Source organism: Dermacentor silvarum, chromosome 7 (genome assembly GCF_013339745.2).
Source record: "Dermacentor silvarum isolate Dsil-2018 chromosome 7, BIME_Dsil_1.4, whole genome shotgun sequence".
NCBI classification, from domain to species: domain Eukaryota; kingdom Metazoa; phylum Arthropoda; class Arachnida; order Ixodida; family Ixodidae; genus Dermacentor; species Dermacentor silvarum.
In genome coordinates this window covers 64,552,933-64,565,482 of record NC_051160.1, presented here as the reverse complement: position 1 = coordinate 64,565,482, position 12,550 = coordinate 64,552,933, and the positions used below count along the sequence as shown (strand labels likewise).

The window sequence follows — 12,550 nt, the reverse complement described above, 5'->3', positions numbered from 1 at the left end:
AAGTGTTTCCCTTCACCTATCATCACCATTTATTCCTTTGGTAATTTAACGTTGTGAAAAAGACGGCGACGTACTCTACTAGTTATTAGCATATCCCATCCACAATCAGTAAATCAATCAATCATCAGTCCGTAAGGAGCGGAAATTTAGATGTAGCTGGTGTACTGAAATCAATCAGGTCATCAATCAATCAGTCAATTCGTAAGGAGTTGAAATTTAGAGGGAGCTGGTCTACTGAAAACAAGATGAATTTTCACGCTGATAAAATGTATTTCTCAAAGTTCTGGGGGCTTTGACCAGCTGTACTGGGCCGGTATTTTGTAGCGATGCCTTTTCGGTAATAATGCCTTTTCGCGCTTATCGCGCTTTGCCAGTGGTCAGAGCGACGGTCCGCTCGCGTTATCAACGGGATCAGCCGGCCGTGAGCGGTGGACGATAAGACTAGTATAGAATAAGTCATAAGTCATCGCTACAAAATCGCGGCCCTGATGTCTTTCACAGTTGTCATCGTCATACCGGCTATGCGACGCATTTGAGCACCTTATTAGGGCGAGCGTTGTCTTCTTCCCGCATATGACCCTTGTCTACGTGCGCACTGTTGACTTCATAGGATCCATCACCAACCAGCTTAATGAGAAACGTTTGAGCTGTTGTGCTGTCGACAGCGTTATGGTTGTCGTCGAGTCGTTGTAATAATTCATTTCGCTCTTGCCGGCCGCGCTACCATTGTTTCGTTGAGAGGCTGACTGTAGTTCTCGCGGACGTACAACCCGAAATGAAATTTCGCGGTCAGCAATTGTGCGTGCGACGAGCACCTTGCCCTCTTCCTTTCGGCTTGTCCATCGCAATCAGGAAGCGATTTTCGCTCTTTCCTCCGGCACTCATGGTATTTTTGCTTCCGCTGGAATTATCTAAGTTGTTTCTGGGAAGCATTTTTCTTTTTCACCCCCTGAGTGCAGCATAACGTCAGTTACTACCAACGAGAAGTTCGAACGAAAGGTAGGCCACTCTAATTCCTTTCAAATCACGGGGACCCTCTTTTTTAGAGCTCAGCTTTTAGGCGCCTGTTCCTGTGCTTCGTGCCGGCGTCGTCCCTCGGCGTAACTGAGCGAACGAGCACAGTGAAGGATGAAAGAGCGAACGCGTAGCGCAGCGGGGGATGAAAGACGGCGATAGCGAAGAGAGCGCGAGGACGAAAGCGTAGGGAAAAGGTGCAGCCGAACCATGAGGTGGAAAGCAGAGGAGGAGTGCCACACAAGACGTGCTCTGCGGCGACGACCACCACGAGATGGCGGCTGAGTAGCGCACCGTCGTCTGTTCAGCGATGACATGCAGCAGGCGCGTCCGCCGACGCTATATATGGAAACAAAGGGCTGCATAAGTGGCGGTCTGTCTGCGGCGACTGCTGTGAATCGCACCCACGCGTCACCTACGCACTCCCTCGCGTTCCCCCGATTAGCGAGGCAGTTGCGCCACCCGTCGCTCCGTTTGCAATGTGCCGCACGAGACAGATCGTCCGCGCCAGCCAATATCTCGAAATGAAAGTGTTTTAAGCTGCGCTTAAATTTGGCATTAGGGAGTATCGTAATCGTCGGCAAATTTTTATTTTGGATCCAGAGCTGTGGCCTCCGATGTGCCCTGAGTGCCGGTTCAGCGCTTGATTTACACAAATGGTTTTACATCCCGGAGAAGGTTCCACGCGGTATGCTCTCTCAGCGAAGGTGTGGTGTCGTCGCGTCGAGCAAGGTTTTAGTGTTTTATTTATTTTTATTTATACAATACTGCAGGCCCAAATGGGGGCCCAAGCAGGAGGGGCAAAATACATAAATATGTACATTACACGTATATATATATATATATATATATATATATATATATATATATATACATGCACACGCGAAAAATAAATACAAAAGCAATGCAACATATGTAATGATCAGAAAAAAGTGAAAGCGACGAACAAATAAGGTTATTAGACGGTACACTGAAGGAGTACTACTTGACAAACATTACAACAGTATCACACGAAGTTTAAGGCATCAGGAATAAAGGCAATACGCATATATGAGCACTTGGAACCATTCTCGCGAGAGGGAAAAAATCAACAAGTACCAGAAATTGATGAACCAGCGACCGCTGCAAAATACTGAAAATAATAGAATAAGGAAGATGTGGAATGTATCAAACAAAATTCACGTGTAAAAAAAGAAAAAGAAAACAGTAAGCAGGCTTACCGACATAGCAATACCGTTAACATTAAAGACACATGCGTTCAATAGAATCGGTGCTTATCAATTGTGATAATGACAGGCTGTTCCAATCTGTTACAGTGCGCGGGAAGAAGGAAAACTTAAAGAGTTCGGGTGTTATAAGGTGTTAAAGAATCAACAGTGACGATGCAGTGTTAGACGCGCTGCAAGTGGTTTAACATAAGCCTGTGGGTGGAGGGACAAACAGTTGTTTTTAAGCATTAAAAAAAAAAAGAAATTTCAGTCTTTGTATTTTCCTACGTAGCTGTAGCGTTTGGATATTATGTTGACTCATTAGGCTAGTAGGAGAGTCACTTAGTCTGTATTTAGAAAAAATTAACCTGATAGCTTCACGTTGGATAATCCCTAAAGCGTTACTGTTATTTTCTTATAGGGATCCCATACAATGCATGCATATTGAAGTTTCGGTCGGATGAGTGAAGTGTAATCTAGTACAAGAGGGAGCGTGCTTTAGTTTGTGCCTGAGGAGACAAAGTTTCCTGAAAGACGAGTTACATACGTTAGAAATGTGGCTATTCCAGCTGAGGTCACTGGTTATTGCTGTTCCTAGATATTTCTATTGGCTCACTTTGGTCAGCGGCTCAGAGCCGAGGTTATAGACAAACGACATTTTTTTTTTTGTTATGGACATGTAAACAGTTTTTTCTCTGTTCAATTCCATGCCTCAACGACTGCACCAGGAAAGAATGTTTTGAAGGTCAGAGTTAAGCATTAATTGATTTTCGTGGCAAGTAAGCTCGTTAAACAACACACAATCGTCAGCAAATAGTCTAACTTGAACAGGATGAGAAATTTCGTTAACGATGTCGTTTATGTATATTAGAAATAGTAAAGGTCCTAGCACACTACCTTGAGGTACTACAGAGGTTACTGAAAGTTCGTTAGAAGAGTAATTATCAATTGAAACAAATTGCTTGCGATTAGACAGATAAGCCGCCACTCAGTTAATAATATAGGCTGGAAGGTCTATCGACTGTAGTTTTTCTATAAGTTTGAGGTGAGGAACAAGGTCAAACGCTTACTTAAATTCTAAAAATATTACGTCAATTTGGCTTGACTTGTCAAGAGCACTTGCAAAGTAGTGAATAATTGTGGTTAATTGTGTCACAGTGGAGACATACCCTTCCGGAAACCATGCTGATGAGGAGGCAGTACGTTGTTGTCGCTTAGGAATTTGGTTATTTCATTAGCTATAATATGTTCGATTAACTTGCAACATGATGAAGTTAATGATATCGGACGATAACTGGTTATTAGGGTTTTGTCGCCTTTTCTTGGTATGGGAACGACACGGGCAGTTAGCCAGTCTGTAGGAAGATTAGCCGAAGATAACGAGGAACGAAAGATAACAAGAAAAGGGGCTAACGCTTCAGCATATTTGCGCAGAAAAGCGTTCGGTATGTTGGCTGGTCCTGGAGATGATTTAGCTTTGAGGTTCAGCAACATCGACACTACACCCGGGTGCGAAACAATATCAGAGGTCGAGTTACATTGCATGCGGTTAAGGTTTATACCACCATCGAAATTTGAAAAAAAAGCATTCTGAAAATAATTATTGAGTCCTCGCGTCGTGGTGCAAGCTGCCAAATCGAGCTAGAAAAGGAGCCCCAAAATATGGAATAAAGAGAGGCTGAAGAGATGGGAATACATCTATTCAGTAGGGAAGTAAATATAGCTTGCATGTATTTCGACTTACGGCGACGTTGAGATTAGTTGGGTTGATTTTATTTTCACCACATTGGGTACATCGGGAAGGGGAAATATCTATCTATCTATCTATCTATCTATCTATCTATCTATCTATCTATCTATCTATCTATCTATCTATCTATCTATCTATCTATCTATCTATCTATCTATCTATCTATCTATCTATCTATCTATCTATCTATCTATCTATCTATCTATCTATCTATCTATCTATCTATCTATCTATCTATCTATCTATCTATCTATCTATCTATCTATCTATCTATCTATCTATCTATCTATCTATCTATCTATATCGTGCCAGAATACCCCTTTTAAACACCATTGTGCCCTGTTCCTCACAATATAGGCGTGTCCTTCCTGGACGACGTCGTGGAGAACCTGCCGCCCTTGGGAGGTGCCACGGACTGCGGCAACGTATCGTACCGGGTGCCTGCCATCCACCCGCTGTTCGGTGTTCCCGCCACGAATGGATCGGCGAACCACATGCGAGCTTTCGCCTACGTAGCCCAGGCCGCAGACTCCCAGCCGCCCACGCTGAGGGTGGCCAAGGTTTTGGCTCTGACGGCGCTCGATCTGCTCACGGACGCCGAGCTTCTGCGCGAAGTGAAGCGGGAGTTTGCCGCTCTACAACTACCCTCGGAAGAGGAACTGCAATCTGCGCTGTCCTGAAATGAGAGTTTTAGCCGCTGCGCAAGCGTTTTGGCGTTACCGCTTCAGCTGGACTCGCGCAACGGGCCGATCAGCTGGTTTAATTCGCCGACAATCGTGACACCGTGGCTGAGGAACCAACGAATTGCACCACCGTAGAAGCTCGTCCCCAGAAGGTCTTGTGTGCGGAGTCATTCAGTGGCACTGGGCCACGTGATGCTCGTCCATGAAACGGATTGACAATTCAGTCAGTCTTGTCGCAGTCGGACTGTAGCCCATGCGTGCTACGACTTGCGCACGGACGGTTGTTGCTGCCTATCGCCGCTACTCTCCGGGGCCACGTCGAGCCTGCGGCAGGCACTGATGCGTTTACTCGAGAGAGCCTCAGCGCACTGGCGTAAACGTGGGGCATATGTTGCTAAACGCTGCTCCTAACGCTTAACGAAAATTTGACAGCCGTGTACTGTGAAGTCGCAGCTATAAAAACGCGCAAAGCGATGTATATTTCCGTTTTTCTGCAACTTCAGGTGATTAGTATAGGAAGCGCACTTATCGGTCAGGAATGATGCACTGTCTGTATAATTTTTTTTGCTCACAGGTGTAAATACATGGATAAAACCATTTTAGTAAAGAACGAGGGTTACGAAACGCACTCTAAATGCAAAGGTCATTACACATAAATAAAGCAATACTGCTTGTAATTAACGTTAAGCCAGTGTCGTAAAACTTACAGTGGCATGGATACGAAAGAAGAATGGGAACCGAGGGGCTCGATTTTATTAGTCATAACCACATAAAGCCAACAGACAACGAAGCCAAGGAAAGCATCGGGGAAATTAAGTGTAGTTGAAATTGGAATGTAGAAAATAATGAAGAAAAGGGAAATGAAAGTGGACGAAAAGATAACTTGTCGCCGGCGGGAGCTGAACCCGCAACTTCCGCATTACGCGAGCGTGTCACTACAAATTGTGCTACGGCGACGGCCATCAATTCGTCCACTAACTTGGGTATTTATGTTGGCGCTGGCTAACACTCCTAGGGCTAGATCTAGTAAACATAAATACCCAAGTTAGTGGACGAATTGATGGCCGTCGTCGTAGCACAATTGGTAGTGCAACGCACGCGTAATGCGGAGGTTGCGGGTTCGGCTCCCGCCGGCGACAAGTTATCTTTTCGTCCACTTTCATTACCCTTTTCTTCATTATTTTCTACATTCCAATTTCAACTACACCTAATTTCCCTGATGCTTTCCTCGACTTCGTTGTCTGTTGGATTTATGTGGTTATGACAGTGGCAGGAATGTCGTTTACAGCCCTAAGTACTTTTGCATTGGTTGTGAATAAAACCACATGACTGAATTTAATTTTATTGTGCAGTGGACAAGGATAATTCGAAGCTTTTCAGAGATGACACGTGCGGACAGCTCGGCGCGACCCTTGTCGACACCCACCGGGCAGTCTACGAGAAGTGAATTCCCCAAATATGGCTCTGCAGCTAACTCCAAGGCTTTCCCTGCAAAAATGATTTTTGTTCGTGGGAGATGTTTGACAGCCCTCCAAAACGCGTCCCAATTGTTTCCGGCAGCGCCACGTACGAGCTGCGGCTTCTGATAAGGAAGTTCAGTGCCTTTTGATCACGCTGAAGGTTGTATCCCTGAAATGTTGGGGTAATATATTTAATATACTAATTAATTCTTAGGTAATTGGTTTGTAAAGCTATCCACAACTGATACTTCACTTCAGCATGTCATAAGCGCTACTATGGGTGCTGCGCTACAAGTTGTTGTTTTCATCGTTGTGAGCATGACGCAAGTTTCACACCAGATCATGAATGAGCACAGGAATATAGCCACTTTCACCATAGTCATAATAACCAGCAGCTAACGGTGGAGTCGGAGGATGTTCTCGCAAAAAATGTAATCTCGAGGAGTCGATGAAGCCACTGGTTCGTAGTGTTCCTCTAGACTATGTGTTTTAAAAAACAGCAGTGCCTTTTCTATACAATGGGATCCTAATCTGCTGTTATGGCTCTTGAATTCAGCATGTCTTTTTTCCGCAGATATACCATCAGTTTACTGAACACTCTGTCAATGGGATCAGCGCTAAATTTCCTCATGAGGATATAGTTGACGCCTCTTCTCAGCAGAAACTGGAGTGTCTCCCTTGTGGCCTTTGTATATAGTCACAAGCAAGAAGTGCATGCTTCCTCTCTGAAGTTTCCAAAACCAGCGGCATCTGAACAATCTTGAAGCTTAGTTATGTAGCTGCAGAATTCATTTTGCAACCCCAGTAGTCGGCTACCGTTGTGCTTAGAGATGGACATTTTGCAGTTAAGCTATCACATGCAATGTTATGGCACAGCCTGAGTGGATCACATGGGCAAATAGCACGCATATACTCCAGTAAGGCTGTGATTAAGGATGTCGAACTATCTCTTCACAACAGTGATGAAGTTGATTGGGGGGGGGGGGGGTCCCTGGAAACAAAAGTATGCAGAAACTCCACTTGAGTTGTCTAAATATGTGTAAGCATACCAGCAAATTTCAGTTGGCCCACCCCCAAATTTCAAGTTGATCCACCCGAAAATTTCAGGCTGGCTCCCCCTAAGTTTAGGTTGGGCCACACCTAACTTTCATGTTACCCACCTCCAAATTTAAGTTAGCCCATGTCCAAATTTTAAGTTGGCCCACATCCAAAGTTTAAGTTGGCCCACCCCTAAATTTTACGTTGTCCGACTTGCAAATTTCAAATTGGCCCATCCCCAAATTTCAGTCCAAACTTCAGGTTGGTCCACTTCTAAAATCAAATTGGCCAACCCAAATTAAAAGTTGGCCCATGTCTAACTTTTAAGTTAGCCCACCCCCAAATTTAAGTTGTCCCACCCCAAACCCAATTTGGCCCACCCCAATTTCTAGTTGGCTCACTACCAAACTTGGCCCACCTACAAGCTCAGGTTGACCCACCCCCAAATTTCAGTTGCCTCACACAAAACTTTAAGTTGGCCCACCCACCAAATTTATGTTGTCCCACTCTCAAATTTGAAGTTCACCCAACCACAAATTTTAAGTAGGCCCAGCACAACTACAAGCTTTCCCATGCGTTTTCTGTTTTGCCATATCCATCCCTAGGGTATTCTCACTGATCAATTTTGTAATTGTTTCTTGTTGCTATAAAGCTATCAATCACCTACATTTATGCTATTATAATGGTTAAATGTCTTAACTTCGCTAATTACGTATTTTGTACATATGCAAGGCATTGCACTTTTCGCGTGACATGCTGGGGTGCCTGCCAAAAAATTCTCACGCATTAAAAAAGAGCAGAGTTCGCTCGCGAGTCCTGGAGTTGTTCCAGTGCAACAATGAATTTTGGCAAAAACAATACTGTACAAAGCAGGGTCTCTGGGAAATTCTATAATCGTTTTCTTCTGGTGCTCGTAAATTTGAAGCACAGACATGCAACCTACGACGCCCGTGCGATCTGTAAGTTCAGGTTATAGAAACTGACTGCACTGCTGCGAACATTTTCGTGAATGTCGCAGGGGTGAAAATTCTGATAATGACTCGTTCTTTTTTGCGAAGATGTTTTACTCTTGTTCAGCAGGAGCCATTCTTCGTGACCTTGAATGTTTTAACGCGAATGTTTTAACGCGACAGCGTTAAGGGCCCCGTGTCGCAGAAAATCTGGCGTCCGCAACCGGCGTGCGATGCGGGTGGCGGAGAAAATCATCCCCGACCACCCCGACTGCGCAGGCCCTCCACGTGGTGCAAGGTTTTGGTGAACAAAAATTGAATTTCTCACAGTGAAATTCATCAGGAAAATGGTAAAGTACGACTTTACCATTCGATCTCGGATTCGCCGTCGGACTGTTTACCAATCGGCGTCCGATTTTAATTTGATTGTACGAGAAAACCTACTTCTGCTACGAGGAAACTCAAACACAAACCCATTTTCCAGCATTTCTACCAGACCTACAGCCGCGCGCTGCGATACGAACGGGTCCCGATAACGCTATCGCGTTCTACTCTTAAAGGGATACGGACACAAAAGTTGGTGGATGGTTTTTTGCGTCAGAACAAAAATTGAACTGTTGAAAATGACGAATACAACAAGCTGCTTTGAGAAAAAGAACGAGAAACATCTTTTTTTTTTGCGATTTTCTGTTGCACCTTGCCTCCAAGCGGCCGCCGGCAGAAGCTGAAATGTGACGTCATAACACCCACCCGCGCGTGCGGCCAAGGTCGGCCACAGCCGTCGCAGTGTTTCCGGTGGTGTCGGTACCTTGCAGCGTTTGTTTAAGCCCTCTCGGCGATCTTCGCACGTGGTCCGCCCAAAACATTATCCCCGTCGGCGCTCAACGCATGTGGAGCGTCTTACATGCGCCTTCCCGCGGTCGTCACTTGGTATTGACGCGTTCGTCGCGGGGGAAGGAAATGCCCAGACATTGCTGCTATAACAGCATCGTCGGTCGTGACACGCCGCCGCACACGTTTCCCAGAGACGAGAAGGTGCGTAAACTTTGCATACCAACCTGTCAGCAATCACGCACAGCCTGGAGACCTCTAAAAATGACTTCATTTGCGCGGACCACTTCGTCGAGGATGATTATGTGACCGGCCCGGCTGCGCTGAAAAGCCTCGGCATGCCGCTCAAAAGGCAATGCTTAAAGGCTGACGCTGTGCCATCGGTCTTCTCACGAAAACGCAAGACAGAAATGATCAGTGGCGCGTTGGAAAACAGGAGGCGAAAAGATATCGGTACTGTTTTCGTTCACTTGCAGCCTTCTTGAGCAGTGTGAGGGCGAGGCTGGGACGAGATGCCCGAGGCTGGGCACGAAGGCAGTAATGTCTTTCAAATGTTGGCAAAGCATAGTAAAACAATACAAGGCTAGCGAGCGCGACTCACGAGATCAGACACACACACAGCTCTGCTTCTCCACTGGCTAAAAGCAGAAAAAACTGGGCAGAACGCCAGACAGGTGCTGCCATCTGTCGCTCGGCTGGCGAAGTGGACGTGAGAGTCTCGGAGCTACTGATACCTCACAGCAGTTGCTCACTCCGACGGCATAAACTACTATTCAGTCATCCACGCAGTGCTGAAGAACCCCGCAGCTGCCTCACCTGCGTGCGCTCTTGAAAAATCAAGTTTACAGAGGAAATGACAAATAATGCTTGCACAAGTGTCTGGTGCAGAGCGAAATCTTCGCGTTACGGTTCGCGAAAGCCTGACCGGCACTTCCACGGCCGCCTGCTCTTTTTCGTCGCTTGACGCGGAAGGCTCGTAACCGTAAGCGGTAATACTTCTCGCCAAGTTGGAATGGACCTCGTCTTCAGACGTGCACTCATCGCTGGTAGAGGCACCAGAACTCGAATCCATGCTCGTGATGGCGGTGTCGGCGCGCTTTGCATGACCGCGGCCGGCCGGCTGGCTATCCGACGAGGGTGTCGTGACGTCATGCCTTCCAACTCCCGCGGGTCGGGCGGCGAGGCGCGACAATGAAGTGCTCGAGCAACGTCCTTCCAAACTAAAGTGTGCGTACTGCCCCTGTCTAGAAGGAACCGCAGCAAAATTGACCTTGCTGATGCGACAGCCCAAGCTCTGACCATCTGCAGGAATACGGGCATGAGTCCGGTGTCACTCATGCAGACACGGATGTTGCTCGAAGTTGTGTGGACGAATTGCGGCCCGCTTGCACATTGCTCGGAAAGCGCAGACGCGTTGCCCATACACTTTGATTGGTTTTGACTCGGAGTACATGCGTTGCACAGCGACGTCAAGTGCCGTCTAGCACAGTGGGCACATTTCAAATTTCTGACCCCTCGTCATTCACTGGCGCCGTGGTTGTGTTTGGCGCAGCAGAAGCAACGCCTGCGCGCCTGAAGCTTGCTGCGTTTCTCTTCTGAAGTGAGCGACGTGTGCATTTCTGAACTGTACGGTTCGATGCATTGCACAGAAGGCAGGGACGCATGTACGGCGATCTTACTTTAGTTGATAGAGCCGCTGCAGATAGCGAGTTTAGCTCCTTAGGTCGCGATCTACGTTGATGATACCGCGGACTTGCAGATGAGCTGCTTTGGCTGAGACCGCCTTCCTCCCCCGCTTCGACTTGAATTCGTAGGAAGGTCATAAGACGTTTCACTTGCTGGGACTTGTCTTCTGTAATCACTGCCGTGTCAGAGTAGTTCGACAAAGAAGCCTCCTCCTTCAGCCGCTGACGGTACAGGATACCAAGGTAAGGTGGCAAGGCCTTTATGAGCTTTACTTTAGGAGGTTATGAATTTTTTTTTGTTTTAACTGCAATAACCACAATGTGATTATAAGGCACGCCACAGTGGGGGACTTAGGAATAGTTTTGACACGCTGTGTTTCTTTTAACGTGCGCTTAAATCTAAGTACATGAGCGTTTTTGAAATTCACCCTACCTAAATGTGGACGCCGCAGCCAGGATTGAACCCCCGACTTCGATCCCAGAAGCGCAACGCCGTAGACAGTACAGGTCGCCGCGGCGGGTGCGAACTTATGAAGAGTCTCCTTCATAATCACTCACCCGCCACGAGTAACATCACTTTCTGGGTCCAGATATTAACCATCCTCTTTGGAAGCTCATCATGCCTTGTGACGAATGAACATCCCAGGAATAGAAAATAAATCGACAATGCACCACCTTGAAGGAAAGCCTCCCCCGCTTTAGCAAATTCACGAATTTCAGGAAGGTTGCACATTCGTATGAATGGACAGGTCTACATCAAATCACAGCTCGAGTGCGGCTTTCCATATTCCTGCATATCAAATAGACAGATGCTACAGACTTTCCCACAAGACATCGTTGGTAGCCGAGCCCTCTGGGATATTACAATCGCCAATATTTATGGCCGAGAATGACCGAAGTCGACACTAGCTGGTACATTCCGACCCTTAAGCAGTCGTTAGAGCAGAGTAAAAATATCCTGAGAATAAATATTTTTTTTCTATTCATATAAATGACCCCATGATCTGTGTAATTAGGAAAACATTGACCATCGCTTACCTTGGTGGTCATGAGATCTGTTTTCGGCGGCTACCAAGCCACGTTGGAGTTGTAAGAAACGAGGTGGCAGGCAGATTAGCTACCGCAGAACACACGTTATGCGCACTGATACCAGTGAGATTTTCTGTATCAAGTGTCAATGTTCTTTGCTCACTGCGGCACAGTCATTGCTAGGACACGTGGCTCGACGAACAAGCTAACCTTCCACCCTTGTACAGAGTTGACCCATCCCTGCGCCTTTCACCGAACCAAGAAAATGACCACCTGTTCGAAACGCTCCTCCATGGTCTACGCTTACACTCGAGCTAAACGCCTCATTTCTTGTGCCGCATCAAAGGATGAGCGCCGCCACATTGTAGTTTCTGTGCTAACTGCGACGCTTCAGTTGAGAATATTGTCATAGAATTTCCGTGTTGTCCTTGCATATGCGTACACGAAAGGACTTGTGTGGACTCTTTCGCTCTAGTGTAATGAGGGACCATTCTTTAGGTACGACACTGTGCTTTCGGTGCTCGTGTCCGTAGAGACATACTTTGTGTGCTTGTGTTCGTGTGTGTGAAGTTCTTTATGACTTTTTTTGTGGTTTTGCTTTTTTATTGCTGCTTGAGTAACAAATTTAGGATTTCTAAGTTGACGCCTCTAACATACTCTACATTCATGCTTATACATCTAGAAAAAGAAAAAGGAAATAGCACAGTTTTCAAGAATGCAACGTGAGAAACACAAACTAGGTACTCCGAAGCAGCGCGCTGACGCGTCACACTGTTAGGCTCCCTTATTTGCTCACGGTGCATAAAGATATGGCCAGATACGACCTCTGATCTGCATTCATAGGTTGTCCCAGTTGCTCTAGGAAAAAAAGCGGGTGGGCTGCGATAACTCTGAAAAGCGAT

General features: G+C 46.3%; 1 protein-coding gene across 1 annotated transcript in view; it reads left to right on the top strand.

The window, feature by feature from the left end:
- Window positions 1-5,369, top strand: part of LOC125939697 (xaa-Arg dipeptidase-like) — a 57,945-nt gene extending 52,576 nt beyond the window's left edge. The window contains exons 7-8 of the mRNA XM_049671513.1: window positions 2,951-2,967; window positions 4,330-5,369. Coding sequence (XP_049527470.1) covers window positions 2,951-2,967; window positions 4,330-4,652 — 340 coding nt within the window. The 3' untranslated portion in view covers window positions 4,653-5,369. The remainder of the gene's footprint in view (window positions 1-2,950; window positions 2,968-4,329) is intronic.
- Window positions 5,370-12,550: the final 7,181 nt, after the last annotated feature.